Here is a 19,706-nt window from a genome sequence, read left to right on the forward strand (position 1 = left end):
TAGTGTAACAATAACCCTTAAGATCGATTCAAAGTAATTCAAGATTTTAACGTGATCGATTGAAAATGTTTAAAACCATTTACTTTTAAACCGGAGTGCTTTATTTTTAGGGATTTTCTTGAAACATATTCTCAAAAGAAGACAAGAATCTGATTACTTCCCTTTGCTTCCCTTGACGCAGTGAAAATTATTTTATATTATCACATTGTCTTTTTTGTTTCTGTGAGCAAAACCAAATTTTGGTGCAAACACAGTTTTGGAAATATGATGCCGGTATATACTTCTTCGTAATAATTATACTAATTTAAGTATACATGATTTTTTTGCTATGCTTATCGAAATACAGCAGTTAAGTGCTTAATAAAAAAAAATCACCTATGGTCAGCCAATCTTATTGTTGCCTGCTTTCTTAATTTGAGTTATCTGAAACGGGTATACCACGAGTTGAATGGCGACTTTACTGCATGTATGCACATTTATTATTAATGAGTTCTAATAATCAAATAAATCTTTTTCAAGCTTCTTAATTATTGCCTGCTTAATCAAAATGATTTATTTTGAACCTACCCATGATTTGCAAAATTACTCCAATATGACGTCATTTTCGCTGATAGGAGTCTATCTTCGCCTTTAAGATATCCCCAGTTATCAAAAAGGTACTTTATTTCCGCAAAATGGCCAGCTCCTTCGAACCATTTTGGCAAAGGACCAAGGAATGGATCAATTTCTGGTTGATTAGAAAAGTAGTATTGAAATGTATTTGAATTTGTATTTCCTCCTTTATCATGAAGTTGAAGGGTCTCCAACATTGGTATATAATAAAAAGCATCACTCAGGAGATTCACGACAAGCCGGCTTTGTTCTTCAATATCTAACGATGAGTATTGTTTAATTACAGCTTCTAACACTCTGATATCATTGCCGTAGAATATCTCAGTCAGACTATTGGCGAATAGTTTCATAACCCAGTTTGGAATTCCTTGGTACAAATTCACAGGAGGTAGAGACAGAATTGGAAATAATTGAACGTTTCGGAGAAATACGGTTCCTTCAGCAGACGTGCAACCGGAAATGACGTCAAGAGATTGGAAGAATGCAAACTGTTCAGATGACTGATTGCTCAGTAACTGCCCGGGGTCGCCGGATATTAGGTCCCCGTCAACCACAGGCGATAGAGAAATTCGAAAAATATCATCCGCTGAAGAAAGCGAATATATAATATTAGATTTCATTTCTAAAGCAGTTGCGTCGATTCCACGTAAACACGAAATCAATAATGAGGTATTTTGACTTTGGCTGCAATTAAACTGGTCCCCCAAAGTATGAGCTTTCGTTAATTGATCATTTCCCAATGATCCAAGTCTGCCCAATGACCCACTTTGGATAATCACTCGATGAAAAAGTCCCCTGTTTTGTGGAATTATGGCGTGAATCGAAACACTTAAAGCCCCAGCCGATTCACCAAATAACGTTATTGAATCTGGATTCCCTCCAAAGTATTTGATATTAGATTTTATCCATTTCAGGGCTTCAATTTGATCCCATAATCCATAGTTGCCCCTCGAATTTGAATCTCCTGTGCTTAAAAATCCCAGAATGCCGAGTCTGTAGTTCAACGTCACGACAATGACGTCACCTTGAAGAGCCAATGGCGTTCCGTCATAGGTCATCGCAGCTCCATACTTGAACCCTCCTCCGTGGATCCAAACCATCACTGATTTATTTGCTTCCAATGTTACATCATTTGGAACATAGATGTTCAAAAATAGGCAATCTTCTGAAATATCTTTGTTTGGATAATTGTTGGCAGATCCAGGAAACCTTGTTTGCATGCAAGAGGGTCCAAACCGTGTAGCATCAAGGATGCCGTTCCATTCCGTTATAGGCTTAGGTTTTGCGAACCTCAGGGGACCAATCGGCGGTTCTGCGAACGGAATTCTTCGGAATTGACTGATATTTTGTCCTTTTAGCTGGTGCTGTATTCCTTTGACTTGTCCCAATAATGTGCTTATAGTTATCTCCCTTTCTGAAATAATACGCGGTATTTCTTCAGTCCAGAATCGCATCCGCTCTCCCAGTAATTCAGATCCCGTGGTGATGTTGGTATCTAGGTTGATATATTGTCTGAAAGTCTCGTCGAATTCTGGCCAGTATGGAACCGGAAGTCCTGTGTTAGGGTTACTGAAAATATACAATACAATCGATGGTTAATGCCATCAATCTGGCGCTTTTTTTTTGCTTTTTTTTTCATTGTTGTAGGGAAAACATTTCTTTTAAAGTTATCTGCATAATACTGTACATGTATATTATATTGTTTGACGTATTCATTGTGTATAAAATATTGTTGATTTCATGCTTGCTGTAGGACTACGAAACTAAATACCATGGAAATTGTTGATTTCATGCTTGCTACATATGTATAGTACTACGAAATTAGATACCATAGATATTGTTGAATGTTTCATTGTTTAACATCTTTGAAATCGAAGGAATAAGTTGAAAACTCAAAACCATGCAAGGAAGTATACACGAACATTTCATACAGAATCTAAATCCTATTCCATATAGCTTATCAAATTACATTATTTAGAAAATAGAGTAACATCATAATACATTTTTGCAAATCTTCGTTTATCCTGCCTTATTGTGCTGTATATCTTGTATTACAGTGTTATTACGAGAACTATTACAATAGATAAATACATTGTGCATACACTCTCTCATTACAAAACAAAAATGACAAACTATTATAAATATGTTTATAGATAAAAAGCCTAAGTAACTGAAACCTACATTTTCTTTGAATAACCCAATCATTCTTAATCGGCTGTAAATACTTTTCAAAATAACCCCGATTCCTGAAAATCAGGGTTAGCATTTCTCTTGTAAAATATATGATTGGAAGAAACAAATTACATTTCGTCTAATAGTGACACTGTGCGTCTGTTATGCCGATTCTGTCCATCAGTTAAGTTCACCGTCGCTCATTAATGTGTATTATATATATATACTTTGCCAGCTGTTATCAGGATCAGAAATCTTTGTCCTTTAAAAACAGGATGCTACAATATAGCTTAAATATAAAAAAAAACCTGAATTTGTGTTTTCGTTAGCATTATGTTGCCTTTGATATTTTATTGATCTACATTCTGTGTTTTTGTCGATAACAGATTTAATCCTTCTGTATTACTGTATGTTATAATTTCGTAATACATCCCTGACGTTATTGAGGGTTATTGCTATGCTTATCGAAATACAGCAGTTAAGTGCTTAATAAAAAAAATCACCTATGGTTAGCCAAACTTATTGTTGCCTACTTTCTTAATATGAGTCATCTGAAACGGGTATACCACGAGTTGAATGGCGACTTAACTGCATGTATGCACATTTATTATTAATGAGTTCTAATAATCAAATAAATATGTTTCAAGCTTCTTAATTATTGCCTTCTTAATCAAAATGATTTATTTTGAACCTACCCATGATTTGCAAAATTACTCCAATATGACGTCATTTTCGCTGATAGGAGTCTATCTTCGCCTTTAAGATATCCCCAGTTATCAAAAAGGTACTTTATTTCCGCAAAATGGCCAGCTCCTTCGAACCATTTTGGCAAAGGACCAAGGAATGGATCAATTTCTGGTTGATTAGAAAAGTAGTATTGAAATGTATTTGAATTTGTATTTCCTCCTTTATCATGAAGTTGAAGGGTCTCCAACATTGGTATATAATAAAAAGCATCACTCAGGAGATTCACGACAAGCCGGCTTTGTTCTTCAATATCTAACGATGAGTATTGTTTAATTATAGCTTCTAACACTCTGTTATCATTGTCGTAGAATACCTCAGTCAGACCATTGGCGAATAGTTGCATAACCCAGTTTGGAATTCCTTGGTACAAATTCACAGGAGGTAGAGACAGAATTGGAAATAATTGAACCGTTAGGAGAAATACGGTTCCTTCAGCAGACGTGCAACCGGAAATGACGTCAAGAGATTGGAAGAATGCAAACTGTTCAGATGACTGATTTCTCAGTAACTGCCCGGGGTCGCCGGGTATTAGGTCCCCGTCAACCACAGGCGATAGAGAAATTCGAAAAATATCATCCGCTGAAGAAAGCGAATATATAATATTAGATTTCATTTCTAAAGCAGTTGCGTCGATTCCACGTAAACACGAAATCAATGATGAGGTATTTTGACTTTGGCTGCAATTAAACTGGTCCCCCAAAGTATGAGCTTTCGTTAATTGATCATTTCCCAATGATCCAAGTCTGCCCAATGACCCACTTTGGATAATCACTCGATGAAAAAGTCCCCTGTTTTGTGGAATTATGGCGTGAATCGAAACACTTAAAGCCCCAGCCGATTCACCAAATAACGTTATTGAATCTGGATTCCCGCCAAAGTATCTGATATTAGATTTTATCCATTTCAGGGCCTCAATTTGATCCCATAATCCATAGTTGCCCCTCGCATTTGAATCTCCTGTGCTTAAAAAACCCAGAATGCCGAGTCTGTAGTTCAACGTCACGACAATGACGTCACCTTGAAGAGCCAATGGCGTTCCGTCATAGGTCATCCCAGCTCCAGACGTAAACCCTCCTCCGTGGATCCAAACCATCACTGATTTATTTGCTTCCAAGGTCGCATCATTTGGAACATAGATGTTCAAAAATAGGCAATCTTCTGAAATATTTTTGTTTGGATAATTGTTGTCAGATCCAGGAAACCTTGTTTGCATGCAAGAGGGTCCAAACCGTGTAGCATCAAGGATGCCGTTCCATTTCGTTATAGGCTTAGGTTTTGCGAACCTCAGGGGACCAATCGGCGGTTCTGCGAACGGAATTCTTCGGAATTGACTGATATTTTGTCCTTTTACCTGGTGCTGTATTCCTTTGACTTGTCCCAATAATGTGCTTATAGTTATCTCCCTTTCTGAAATAATGCGCGGTATTTCTTCAGTCCAGAATCGCATCCGCTCTCCCAGTAATTCAGATCCCGTGGTGATGTTGGTATCTAGATTGATATATTGTCTGAAAGTCTCGTCGAATTCTGGCCAGTATGGAACCGAACGTCCTGTGTTAGGGTTTCTGAAAATGTAAGATACATTCGATGGTTAATGCCATCAATCTGGCGCTTTGTTTTGCTTTTTTTTTCATTGTTGCAGAGAAAACATTTCTTTTAACGTTATCTGCATAATACTGTACATGTATATTATATTGTTTGACATATTCATTGTGTATAAAATATTGTTGATTTCATGCTTGCTGTAGGACTACGAAACTAAATACCATGGAAATTGTTGATTTCATGCTTGCTACATATGTATAGTACTACGAAATTAGATACCATAGATATTGTTGAATGTTTCATTGTTTAACATCTTTGAAATCGAAGGAATAAGTTGAAAACTCCAAACCATGCAAGGAAGTATACACGAACATTTCATACAGAATCTAAATCCTATTCCATATAGCTTATCAAATTACATTATTTAAAAAATAGAGTAATATCATAACACATTTTTGCAAATCTTCGTTTATCCTGCCTTATTGTGCTGTATATCTTGTATTACAGTGTTATTGCGAGAACTGATTACAATAGATAAATACATTGTGCATACACTCTCTCATTACAAAACAAAAATGACAACTATTATAAATATGTTTATAGATAAAAAGCCTAAGTAACTGAAACCTACATTTTCTTTGAATAACCCAATCATTCTTAATCGGCTGTAAATACTTTTCAAAATAACCCCGATTCCTGAAAATCAGGGTAAGCATTTCTCTTGTAAAATATATGATTGGAAGAAACAAATTTCATTTCGTCTAATAGTGACACTGTGCGTCTGTTATGCCGACTCTGTCCCTCAGTTAAGTTCACCGCGCTCATTAATGTGTATTAAATAGATATACTTTGCCAGCTGTTATCAGGATAAGAAATATTTGCCCTTTAAAAATTGGATGCTACATGTACCATATAGCATTAATGAAAAAAAAATACAAACCTCCATTTGTGTTTTCGTTAGCATTATGTTGGCCTTCGTATTAGATATACCTACATTCTGTGTTTTTGTCGATATTAGATTTAATCATTCTGTATTACAGTATTTTATAATATCGTCATACATTCCTGATGTTATTGAGGGTTACTGTAAATCACTTATATTTCGCGTGGGATTCATTTTCGCGTTAATTCGCGAAGAGAGTCAAACACGAATTAAATTCCTCGCGAATATTTATGTATAAAAATGACAAGAATAAGTGGCGTCCATTTTGAATCTACCGTAATCTTTAGTTGGTGAGCAGATATTGTCGTTAAAGTAATATTAGAATGATAAATTATATACTTATATCAGAATGTACTCTAATATCACAAAACACTACACATGAACGAGCGTGGAAGCTTTATTTACATTGAAAACAACTCACTTCACTCTCCACATGGAAATATCGCCGACGTCATTCGCGAAGTTAAAGTCATTTTGAGATCAGAATTCGCGAAATTATGTATTCGCGAATGAATCTACCGTAATCTTTAGTTGGTGAACAGACATCGCCGTTAAAGTAATAATAGAATGATCAAATAGATACTTATATCAGAATGTAATTTCATATCACAAAACACTACATATGAACGGGCGTGGAAGCTTTATTAACATTGAAAACAACTCACTTCACTCTCCACATGGAAATATCGCCGACGTCATTCGCGAATTTAAAGTCATTTTGAGATCAGAATTCGCGAAATTATATATTCGCGAATAAGTCGAATGAGGCGAGTTCGCGAAATTAAGTACTCGCGCAATATAAGTGATTTACAGTAATATAACATTTATTATCTTCTCGGTCAATATTTGTTTTCACATCTTACTCTATATGATGTTATGAACAATACTGAGTGGTAAGGCGATAATACCAGTTTGAAAAGCTATTTACATTCGGAGTATTTACATACGGGGTATTTACATATGCCAGTAGAAGTTTAGGTTGTTCGGGAGTATGTGCCTTTAAAGAAGTCAGAGTATACGTAGGACACTAAAATTTTGAATTGTGAATGGTAACTATCTCATGAGATTAGTCATTCGTGACACATAAAACAACTACATGATTTACATGTTGTTGCAGTTTTTTTAATGAGTCTCTCCAGCAGCTTTGCTGAATTTTCTTGTTGGTTTTATCTTCAGCGTGACATCAAGGACAACACAAACCGTTTATAATCTGAGACGGCTGTCGTTCTCAACTGTTATTTAAGTTCAATAAACATAGGAGTAACATCCACTTTATTGCGATGTCCTGTATCAACACCGACCATCGAGTGTCAGGAAGTTAGTGAATTGACGTGTAAATTATACAGATAACGCAATGATTTACAACACGGTTGCCTCGTTTATAAAGTATTAAAAAAAATCACACATTTTATAAGAACAAATGTAAACATACCACTTAGTAAATATACATTATTGACTAGAGACAAACACAAATCATGAGGTGAGCCATGTTAAACTTGCGAAACTGCTCCCTACATCTGTCCAGGAGTAAATAACTAGCTTATGGATTATTTGTATTTCATAGCACGCCTGATTAAATCCAGATAACTTTTTTTTTTTATAATTAATTTTTATTTTGAAATTATGGTGTATAATACATATACATGTATAATCACATACACATAACACACAGCAACAGTATTACATTAAGGTTCATATTTTAACAATTGCATTCTCATTGTATCAATATTAATATTCATTTATTGTTTCATTTACACCAATACACCCATGCATACATACTAGTATATCCACTCTCACACTAAAACATAACATATTTTCGAGTCCAAAAAGAAAAGACTTTATTTAATGAAAAAGGGATATAGAGTGCATATACCGGTGATTCAAAATTTTGTAATAGATTTTGCACTTCCTGGCATTCCCACATCAAGTGAATTATTGTTTTTCTTTCAGAGTTACAGAAAGTGCACATAGGGCTATTTACTATACCATATTTAAACAAATTAGAATTGGTGGTAGGAATATAATGAGATATGCGATATTGAAGCCATTGAAGTTTAGTATTTTTGTTACTTAACCTGGAATATTGCATATTTTACTCAATTCTCCTTCATCGAATAAGAGCTGTTCATTCCATTTTGATTTGCCAGTAGCAACAGTGTCTGTTTTATTGAAAATATTATAAAAGAGTTTTGAATCACTGATACTTCAGGGAAAACACTGTAAATAAGGAGGTAGCAAAGGGCGAGTAACTGGTGGGATATTTTGGGATAGAGGATCTGTCATGCATTTCCCCACTGCAGATATTAATCCTTGGACCTGAAGAAAATTAGTATGTAATTGATATCTTTTTGAAAGTTCTTCAAATGAATAGAAAGTTATGTCCTTTGAAATCTTTAGAAGGTCTGCAATTGTATGTATTAATTCCTGATGTATACCATGATTTATAGAACACGGGTTTACCAGCAACAGTTATGTCCTTATTATGCTAAATGCACTTAGTCAAAAATGAATTTTGTTGGGGTTCTTTTATTTCCTTAATCAATTCATACCAGGCTTGAAAACGTCCTTCCAAACAGTATTAGTACATAATTTACTACAGTGAGATATATATTCCCCACCAATATTTAATAGAAGATCCACATCAAAACATCAACATTATCTTTTAAGATATATTTCCATTTCCCTTCAGTTTTATACAGTCTTCTGACTCACCTCAATTTAAAAGAGTTTATAAATGCATAAACATTTATCATTTTCAAACCTCCTTTACAATGGTCTTGAACAACAATGCTTCTTTCAACTTTGTCAGTTTTACTATCCCATAAAAATTCGAATAATAATGAGTTTATTTCCTTTATTACCTTTTCACTTGGAATGGGAAGAGATATAAATAAGTGGTTAAATTGGGATATCATTATCGACTTGATGATGTGGATTTTGCCAATAGGAGTTAGTTTTCTTTTTTCCATGTTTTGATTAAACTTTTTCATTTTACTATTTTATTATCAAAGTTCAGTTTAGGGCTGTTTTCTAGGTTCACATCGAATTCAATACCAAGCAATGTACATTTACTTTTCCCCAAATTAAGATTGAATTCTCGGATCATGGTGTCATTACTATATTTCATACTTCCAATCCAAATTATTTCAGTTTAAACTACATTCATTTTTAAGCCAGAGGTGTTTTCAAAAAAATCTTTTGGAGTCTAGCGAAGTGATTTTTCTGAACCGTCTAATGCAAGAAATGTATTGTCAGCATAATGGGATGTAAGAATTTCAAAATTGTCTGTTTTAATTCCTATTTATATTACTATTTTTCATTAATCGAATTGCTAAGACTTCAGCACAAGAATGTATACTGTAAAAGTGGATATCTTCGCGCGTTGAAATTTTCGCTTAGTCAGCCTCTAAACTGTTCGCGGAGCGAATATTTTCGCGCCGTCATTCATGATGAAAATATATTTTTGCGCTGCGATGTCATTTGCCATGTACATAAAGTAAGATTATTTTCGGCAAACTCCATTGACAGCTCGCGATGATCGGTCTAGTAAATATAACGAACTTTGATCAACAGACACGTTTAGATTAATTAGTTGTAAGTGTGTGATCATTACATTACGTCTGTGTAACAGAACAAAAAACCCATTGATATATGTCAGATATTTTAGCGTTGAATAAGTCTTTTACATTGAAAATAAACCACGTACGAGGCAGTTGATTGCAACTTTAGGCCCTGAAAATGTATAAAAACAGCATGCGTTATCAGTACTCTACTGTATGGTAAATAAAAAATCACCCGTGTATTGTTGAATGCAGTGTTAACTAAGTATGTTCATTATTTGATTGCATCTGAACACCTCTTAATTATTTCCAATCTAACTATTACCTGTCAACCTGCTCCATCAAGCTAGGTAGACAAGCCATATATAGGGAGCTATTGTTGGGTCACCTTGACAACAAGATCTTTTTATTTCAAAAAATGGAGAAATCCCCCCCCCCCCCCCCCCCTCAAAAAAAATCTCAAAATTTTTCTGATATAATTCCAAGAAGCAGAGTCGATATCTACCATCAAAATGTCATATAGTAGACATGTATTCTCCCCAATATACCTCCCCGATAAAAACTTATCATTCTCAAAAACAAAACAAAAACAAGCAAAACAAATAAAAACAAAACAAATAAAAACAAAAACAAAACAAAAACAGAAACTAGGAGATGTGCGAATGACAATCCAACACGTTCTTTTTCCTTTATCTTCTATTCCGAAAATTCCAAGGAATATGTAGTTAGCTACGTTTTCAGCAAAAAAAAACAACAAAAATACAGATTTACACCGGACCAGGAATTCCGGAATACCAATGAATACTCCACTTTAACTTGGCTAGTACTATATCAACAACTGCAGTTTATATAAATTTAACTTACTATCTACCAAGACGTAAGTTCTTGTATCATGTCCCTGTGCCATACGAATTAGCAATATCTCTCTGTAAAAAACACCATACAACTTTCTATAATAGGGTGAGATTTATTTAAACAATTTAGTTTTGATTATTTTGTTAAACGTCCTATTAACAGCCATGGTCGTGTAAGGAAATGCCTGGTTTTGGAGCTGGAGGAAAGTCGAAGTACCCGGAGAAAAACCACCGACCTTCGGTCAGTACCAAGCAAATGCCTCATGTGGAATTCGAACTCGCGACACCTTAACCACTTTTAGTTCAGAATTCCAGCTTGATATCATGTTGGTTTTAAACTCACGTTGCCTTTGAGATGAAACCTACATCTATTTTACATTCTCCTCAACAAGATTGACTTGAAAAGAATTCCATAGCAACATAATACATATGTATTGTTTCAAATATGGTATTTAAGGTATTTTTTATCATATTTATGCTTTGTATATCATTTGGGAAGATATGTCACAAAGAAATAGTCTTTGATAACAAAATCGCGAGAGTTCGAAAAGTTCATTTTATAGTCAAAAACTTATTAAATTGTGTTATGATCGGTAAACGATATGTACAAGTCTTCCAGGAAACGACCATTTTTTTTTATTTAAAAAAAAAAAATCTATTATTATTTTTATTCGAGCTAACACTTATTAGATGTCAATTCCCATCGGGATAAGGTCTTTAGACGTCCGGGTATATCTGTGTTTTATTTGACATAATATATAATAGATTAATGACTTCATGATTGTTTTTTATTACGACAGCCACATTCTAATTGCTGACCTTTGTGCATCCGTTCATAATAAACCAAATCCTGCTATGTATTAACTTACTCCAATAACTTGTTTATTCTGTTTAATTCTAGACATTCTATTCAAAATTATTTTAAACGTCATTTCAAAAGTAACCACGTCATCAGTAGTATCGACTGAACTAATTCAAATTTGAAACATAAATCTAATGTCGATTAAGTATTTACTTACCCGTTTTTAGCAAAATTTGTCCAATACGACATCATTTTCGCTGACAGGAGTCTATCTTTGGCTTTAAGATATTCCGTATTAACAAAAAGTAACTCGAGCTCAGCAGCATGACCCGCTCCGACGAACCAATCCGGCACAACACCAATAACGGGATCAAATTCTGGTTGATTGGAAAAGTAGTACTGAAAAGTGTTACTATTTGTATATCCTTCATCATGAAGTAAAAGGGATTCCAAAATAGGTGTATGAAAAATAGCATCACTCATCAGATCAATGAAGAGCCGGCTTTGTTCTTCAATATCTGGTGATGTGTACATGTCAGATATAGCCTGGATCACTCTTGTATCATTGCCGTAGTATAACTCCGTCAGCTGACGAGCAAATAGTTGCAAAACCCAGTTTGGAATTCCTTCGTAGAAATCCACACTGGGTAAAGACAGACTTGGAAACATTTGAAGAACTGATAGAAATAAGGATCCTTCGGCGGAAGTGGAACCGGAAATGACATCAAGAGATTGAAAGAATGCGAACTGTTCGGATGACTGATTTTTCAGTAACTTCATGGGATCACTTGGAATAAGGTCATCATCAATGGCAGGATATAAACCAGAAACAAACATGGCATCCAATGAGGAATACGAATATATAAGATCGGATCCCGTTTGTAAAACAGTTGCGTTGACTGTACGTAAACAAGACACTAGTAATGGTGTGTTTTGGTTTTCGCTACAATTAAGATGATCCCCAAAAGCACGAGCTTTCGCGATTTGACCTTTATTATCCATTGATTCAAATCTGCCTAATGAACCACTTTGCATAATTACTCGATGAAAAAGTCCTCTATTTTGTGGAATGATGGCAAGATGTGAAATACTTTCAGCGCCAGCCGATTCACCAAATAACGTTATTGAGTCTGGATTCCCACCGAAGTATCTGATATTAGATTTTATCCATTTCAGGGCCTCAATTTGATCCCATAATCCATAGTTGCCCCTCGCGTTTGAATCTCCTGTGCTTAAAAATCCCAGAATGCCGAGTCTGTAATTTAACGTCACGACAATGACGTCACCTTGAAGTGCCAATGGCGTCCCGTCATAGGTCATCCCAGCTCCAGACGTGAACCCTCCTCCGTGAATCCAAACCATCACTGATTTATTTGCTTCCAATGTCACATCATTTGGAGCATAGATGTTCAAAAATAGACAATCTTCTGAAATATTTTTGTTTGGATAACTGTACTCAGATCTCGGATACCTTGTTTGAATGCAAGAGGGTCCAAACCGTGTAGCATCAAGGATGCCGTTCCATTCCGTTATAGGCTTAGGTTTTGCGAACCTCAGGGGACCAATCGGCGGTTCTGCGAACGGAATTCTTCGGAATTGACTGATATTTTGTCCTTTTACCTGGTGCTGTATTCCTTTGACTTGTCCCAATAATGTGCTTATAGTTATCTCCCTTTCTGAATTAATGCGCGGTATTTCTTCAGTCCAGAATCGCATCCGCTCTCCCAGTAATTCAGATCCCGTGGTGATGTTGGTATCTAGGTTGATATATTGTCTAAAAGTCTCGTCGAATTCTGGCCAGTATGGAACCGGAAGTCCTGTGTTAGGGTTACTGAAAATGTACAATACATTCAATGGTTAATGCCAACAATCTGGCGTGAGTTTTTTCTAGGGAAAATGTTTCTTTTACAGTTATTTGCATAATACTTAACATGTATATATTCTATTGTTTGACATGAAATGATCATTGTGTATAAGCTATTGTTAATTTCACGCTTGATATAGGACTATATATATATCATTGTTTAACATATTTGAATAGACTATATGCAAAAGTTTCTATCGACAGAATAGATTTAAAACTCCAAATCATGCAAGAAATTTTACACTTACCTTTCAAACAGAATCTTAATCATATGCCATTTAGCTTATCAAATTATATTCTTTAAAAATCTACGTAACATCATAATATATATTTACATATCATTGTTCATTATCCTGCCCGATATTGCTATAATATCGTGTGATACAGTGTTGTTGCGAGAACTAATTACAATAGATAAATACATTATGCATACACTCTCTCATTACAAAAAATTGACAAACTATTTTGATATGTTTATATATAAAAGGTAACTGAAACTTCTTTGAATATTCCAATTGTTCTCAATAAGCTGTAAATGCTTTTCAAAATACCCCCGATTCCTGAAAATCAGAGTTAACATTCCTATGGTACACTCTATGATTGGAAGAAACAAATAAAAGTTTTGTCTAATGGTGACACTATGAATCTGTTATGCCAATTTTGTCCATCAGTTAAAATCACCATCACTAATTAATGTTAAAGATATACTTTGCCAGCTGTTATCAGAATAAGAAATTTGTGTCCATTAGAAATAGAAATATAGCATGAAAAAAAATCATTGAATTGGTGTTTTCGTTAGCATTATGTTGGCTTTGATATTAGATATACCTACATTCTGTGTTTTTGTCGATAACAGATTTAATAATTCTGTATTACAGTATGTAATGATATCGGCTTAAATTTCTGACGTTATTGGGGGTTGATATAACATTTATTATCTTCTCGGTCAATATTTGTTTTCACATCTTAGTCTATATAATGGTATCAACAATATTAATTGGCAGGGGAATAATAAAGTTTTAAAGAGGTATTAACATACGGAGTATTTACATACGGGTATTTACATTCGATGTATTTACATACGGGGTATTTACATACGGGGTATTTACATACGGGGTTTGCACTAAATGATATTTATTAAGGTGGATATATTAAGCCATAAGACGGAGTTGTTGGCATGTCCACTGATATTTTACAAGTCTATGACTTGCTACTTTGATACATTTTAACAAAATTGTGGCTTTTGATAGGCTTTCTTTCTATTTTGGATGAGCAGGAGAACTAATATATATTTCCGGAAGACAAAATCACTTCTTGTACATCGTATTTGTTGGTGACGCGATGTAATTTACACATTAATTCCATTTTGACGACTTCATGCAATTCGTGCATTTTAGCATGTTTTGGGTTATCTAACCAGAACTAACTAAGGAATGAAGAAAGTGAAAGTCGCAAGCCGGGTCAATGGTAATCTATGATACATGCTTCCACTTGATCAAGTTACTTCTATAAGATTGCACCAAAGTGGAGTTAAATATGACCCTTTAGTATGGTGGCTGATATGTGTCATTTCGTCATTTCGTTATTTCGCCCCGCTATTCATCCTCTTTTCGCAGCGACAGAAAGAAATAACGTAAAAATGTAACGCGAAATAACGAAATTTTAAGGTCGCTGTTTAGCGACCCATACATCGCGCCGCTATTTATCGTATTTCGCCCCGCTAATCATCGCTATTCGGAAAATTCGGAGTCACTGGGAAATGGTATCGGATATGCATATTTATAAATGAGTAAACACATATGATGTCCATGTAAAAATGATGATGATGAAAAAGCAAGTCGATGTATATTTAGAATTCTCATGGACATTAGGAAAAGCTGATGTTTCCTTATCTCTCACATTCGGATTACTGAACAACAAAATAATGACACTTATGTAACTAGAAAAGTATAATGACTTCGCCATATTTTCGGTTAATATGTCTTTCCTAGATTTATTAATAATTGCATGCTCGCCGTCAGAAAAGTTTATAACTGTCAAATTGAAAATATATCCTTTATAACATTGATGTATATATTTGCCGCCGCTATTATATTTCTATATTGTTGTGTTTCAGGATTCCAAGGTCAAAACAATTGTCGCTTAATCTAGAAAATCATCAGCTGTTTCAGTTTTAACAACTACAACAAGTACACTCTTTCCAAGATTTTTATCAAACTTTATACAATGGTCGATTTCCAGTACACTTATGATGTTATGTTTCGGGGTGTCAATTGGCTGCGGGGGCATTTATGTCACACAGACATTTTCTAGTTAAATCTTAAATAGAGTAGCTCAAGTCTCGCATTGTTTTATACGTACCCATTGTTTGCGAAATTAATCCAATATGACATCATTTTAGTCGACAGGTCTGCGTCGTCACCTTGTAAATATTTGTTACTGAAGACGTATACGATTTCAGCGGCATGACCCGCACCTTCAAACCATTTAGGTGGCTGTCCCATCAGAATGTCTACTTGGGACGACTTCGAGAAGTAATATTGAAAAGTATTTGCTTTTGAATTTCCACCTTTGTCGTGAGCTAGCAAAGATTCAAACATAGGTGTATAAAAGTGAGTATCACCAAAAAGGTTCACGAATAGTCGGCCCTGTTTAGCGATATCCGACGTTGTGTATTTGTCATTGATGTTTTGTAGAATCCTTGTGTCGTTGTTGTAGTAATACTCGATCAGGGGTTTAACGAATAATTTGAGAACCGATGTTGGTATTCCTTCGGTCATATCAACGGCGGGTAACGACACAGTCGGAAAAGCGGAAATAAATACCACAAATAAAGATCCCTCAGCTGAATTACAACCGGAAATGACGTCAAGTGATTGATAGAATTTAAATTGTTCTGAGGACTCATTTTGTAAAAGGGATATAGGGTCACTTGGTATCAATTCTCCGTCAATGACTGGTGCGAACGGCAAAGTCAACCCAAAATTTTTCCCTATCGAGGAGTAAACATATACCGTTTCTGCTGATTGGTGCAATAAGGATGCGTACAATCCACGCAGGCAGGCGACAAGAGATTCCGAGTTCTCAACATTGTTGCAATTTAGGTATTTTCCCAAACCTATTGCTGATTTCGAGGGATCTTTCGTTACAGATCCAAAGGAACTAAGAGAACCACTTTGCATAATGACTCGATGAAATAGTCCTTTGTTCGCTGGAATCATGGCGAGATGTGAAACGCTGAAAGCACCAGCCGATTCACCAAACAATGTAACTGAATCTGGATTTCCACCGAAGTAGATGATATTAGATTTTATCCATTTCAGGGCCTCGATTTGATCCCAGAGTCCGTAGTTGCCTCTCGCGTTTGAATCACCTGTACTGAAGAATCCAAATATACCAAGTCTGTAGTTCACAGTCACGACAATGACGTCACCGTGAAGTGCCAATGTTGATCCGTCATATGATCGGGCTGTTCCGGTTGAGTAACCACCGCCATGAATCCAAACCATGACTGATTTGTTTGCTGTTGCTGATACTTCATTTGGAACATAAACATTCAAAAACAGACAATCTTCTGATATAGGAAAGGTTAGCTCACCTGACTGAATACAGCCAGGTCCGTAGTTTCTAGCATCGAGTGTGTCATTCCATGGCGGTCGTTTTACCGGTTTACTGAAGCGAAGTGGGCCGACAGGTGGTTTAGCGTAAGGAATCTTTCTAAACTGGTGTACGTTTCCATTTTGGGACGGAACAACCACGCCTTCCATAGTACCACTCTCTGATGAAACAATAGTTCCGAGAACATTGCTGATACAGAATGAAGTAAATATAAATAAAATCGTCAGGCCGATACCTGTCCGCTCATTCCTGTGTCCCATGTTACCGGTATAACTTAAGCGAGTCTGTGAAATCCTTTTAAACTATTTAACAATGAACAACCTCGCCGGGTCAAAATGTAGCGCGTTTGTGTGGTTGTATAAGTCTTAGTGACTAATAACATTTACCTGTGTGAATGACAGTACATCTGTCCTGTACACGTATGTTGGTACCCCAACTTTCAGTTTAACCTTAAGTTTACTGAAGTTATTAAATGAAGTTTACTTTAAGTGCTAACATGGAAATTTTAAATTGACATATGTAAATATAGTAAACATTACAAAGCGATAGTGGTACCGGATTACAAAACTGGTCTAAATATAGATTTACTGGTACACCTAACATACAGAATGTAGGACGAGTGCTTACGAAACGAAACGCTTTCACGGTACAATAATTCTCTATAGTCAATGCGTTTTGGCAGGGTTAAGTATCGGCTGAATGATAATGATACAAAATAAAGCCGAATAGGGTTTTCACATGAAATATCTATGTATTGCCATCTCCGCGTTCTTCAATTTTGTATAAATTTATAAACTGTATCCGGGAATATGTGAAAGTAGACGCATGCACTATTTTGATCATATGTTCTGATATTTAATATAATATTTGGGACGAAAATACGGAGTGATGCAGACTAAATAGTTCTACCTCATTGAAGCATACTGACGAAACACCAAGCAGGGCATCCCACCCGGACACATTGTTCTGATAAAATACTGTCGTATTAACTATAAGGTGGGAGACTAAGCTGATCTGAATACAGATTAATTCATTACGGATATCAGCTAACTGCCATCATTACTCACAGATCAGAACACTATCATACCAAGTTTGTATACTCTCTACACCTAAACACCGTAAGTGAAGAAAGATGATGAGCACATCTTTACCAAAACTGGAATTGGATTAGCTGAACGCCGATGCACAGGTGTAGCTCTGATGGTTACAGAGTCTGTATAGAGTTTGGAGGCCCTGAGCTCGAGTCGCGGCCTGGTAGTTATATTTTCCACGATTGCTACATTTGGAACTGAAGACCTACAGATATGGTATATGTTCCCGTTTGTGTCTTGAGGGTCAAAAATTGTGTTGAAGGATAATGGAGCGTAGCAGAACTGGACACGGCTAACCGCCGATAATCGGGTAGCTGAAATGTTAAGAGCGTCTGTCTAGAGTTCAGAGGTCCAGGGTTCGACTGATCGCAACATTTTTCCTCTCAAGTTACAAATCAGTGTAAAACGTATACGGTTTATTTACTGTATCCGGTAAAACAACCCCCACCCCCAGCGCCAACCCCTACCACCACCTTTGGTTATCCCAAATGCAATGAACATAAGCAAACTTGTCAGACACATATCCCTTTCCTGATTAACATTCCCCATGTTTGGAGTTAAAAATATATTAGGCTTCAAGGTCCCAATTGAACTATATGTATTGCGTAATACACGACCCTATCGGGTAAAATATGGATATGTGTATCAGCCAAAGAGCGAGGCCCTGACATGTATATTTTAATCTCGGTTATTCCTATCACAAGTTACATAACAGTGTACCAAGCTACATATCAGTGTAAATGGTACGCGTATACTTTATCTTGTAAAACAACAGACCACATCACCACCACCACCACCACCATTGGTTATTCAAAACGCTATGAACATAAGCAAACTTGTCAGACAGATGCCCATTTCCTGAATTAACGTTCTCCATGTTTGGAGTTTAAGATATATTAGGCTCCAGGGCCCCATTGAAGGACCAATTGAAAGACCAATTGAAGGACCAATTTAAGGCCCCATTGAACTACATGTATGGCGTATTAATGACCCTGTCGGGTAAAATATGGATATGTGTATCAGCCATAGAGCGTGGCCCTGACCTGTACATTTGTATCTCGGTTATTCCTATCACATTTCCACGTAACTATATTAAAAACACGTGCACGTAAAGGTGGATGTTTAAACATTCTTCAATCTAGCTAGTAGATGGGTGTGATTTCAAACATTTTAAAACCAAATAACTCATTAATTTAATCTTACAATCGATAGTGATGTTATCTATAATATTTTGTATGGTACTTTTAAATGAATATGTGTCTTCCAGATAAATATTTTAGATTTTTTATTGCATCCAAATTTCGAAACTATTGATATAATTTACATTTGTTTAGTAAGTTTCATATCTGTGAATATGACATGTAGCGCCTATATCTTTTAAATAACCTTTGGTTAAGTAACATAAGTCCTTTTAAAAGTTGTTTTTCAGGTTTTTATGGTGATATAGTTGACTATCAATAACGATTTAACATCAGTACCTGTGTGGCTTTTGTCCGGTGTTCCGGTTATCAAGGTACACAAGCATAAAAATTAACTCTATATTGTAAAACCATCGGAGTGTATCATGGATAATAGTGAAATTCCAACTTCTAACTGTCAAATTGTCATAGTTTACATATAACATCTACACGAATGTAAAAAGTATTACCACAAAACTAAAAGCAATTAAACGTGTACATTGTACATATTGTTGTAATTATGATACCATAAGCTATAAAAAGTAAGAATACATAAAGAATTTGTGTTTAATTACTCCAAATCAATAATTAAATCCCCCCTCCCACTCCTTAAAGGAATATATGAAAATTAATATGGAAGATTAGCCTCGAGGAAAGGAATATCAAACAAAAACAAGCTGATGTTCACCAGATTAAGTGCTGGTTGAAATTGATCTATAGCAT

At 35.5% G+C, this 19,706-nt stretch overlaps 1 protein-coding gene across 1 annotated transcript in view; it reads right to left on the reverse strand.

Annotated features, from left to right (window-relative positions):
* Positions 1 to 19,706, reverse strand: part of LOC117341889 — a 47,085-nt gene that overhangs the window by 12,672 nt on the left and 14,707 nt on the right. The window contains exons 4-7 of the mRNA XM_033903750.1: positions 15,458 to 16,963; positions 11,450 to 13,063; positions 3,480 to 5,093; positions 568 to 2,181 (exon numbers count right to left, since the gene is read on the reverse strand). Coding sequence (XP_033759641.1) covers positions 568 to 2,181; positions 3,480 to 5,093; positions 11,450 to 13,063; positions 15,458 to 16,963 — 6,348 coding nt within the window. The remainder of the gene's footprint in view (positions 1 to 567; positions 2,182 to 3,479; positions 5,094 to 11,449; positions 13,064 to 15,457; positions 16,964 to 19,706) is intronic.

This window comes from Pecten maximus, chromosome 14 (assembly GCF_902652985.1).
Source record: "Pecten maximus chromosome 14, xPecMax1.1, whole genome shotgun sequence".
NCBI lineage: Eukaryota > Metazoa > Mollusca > Bivalvia > Pectinida > Pectinidae > Pecten > Pecten maximus.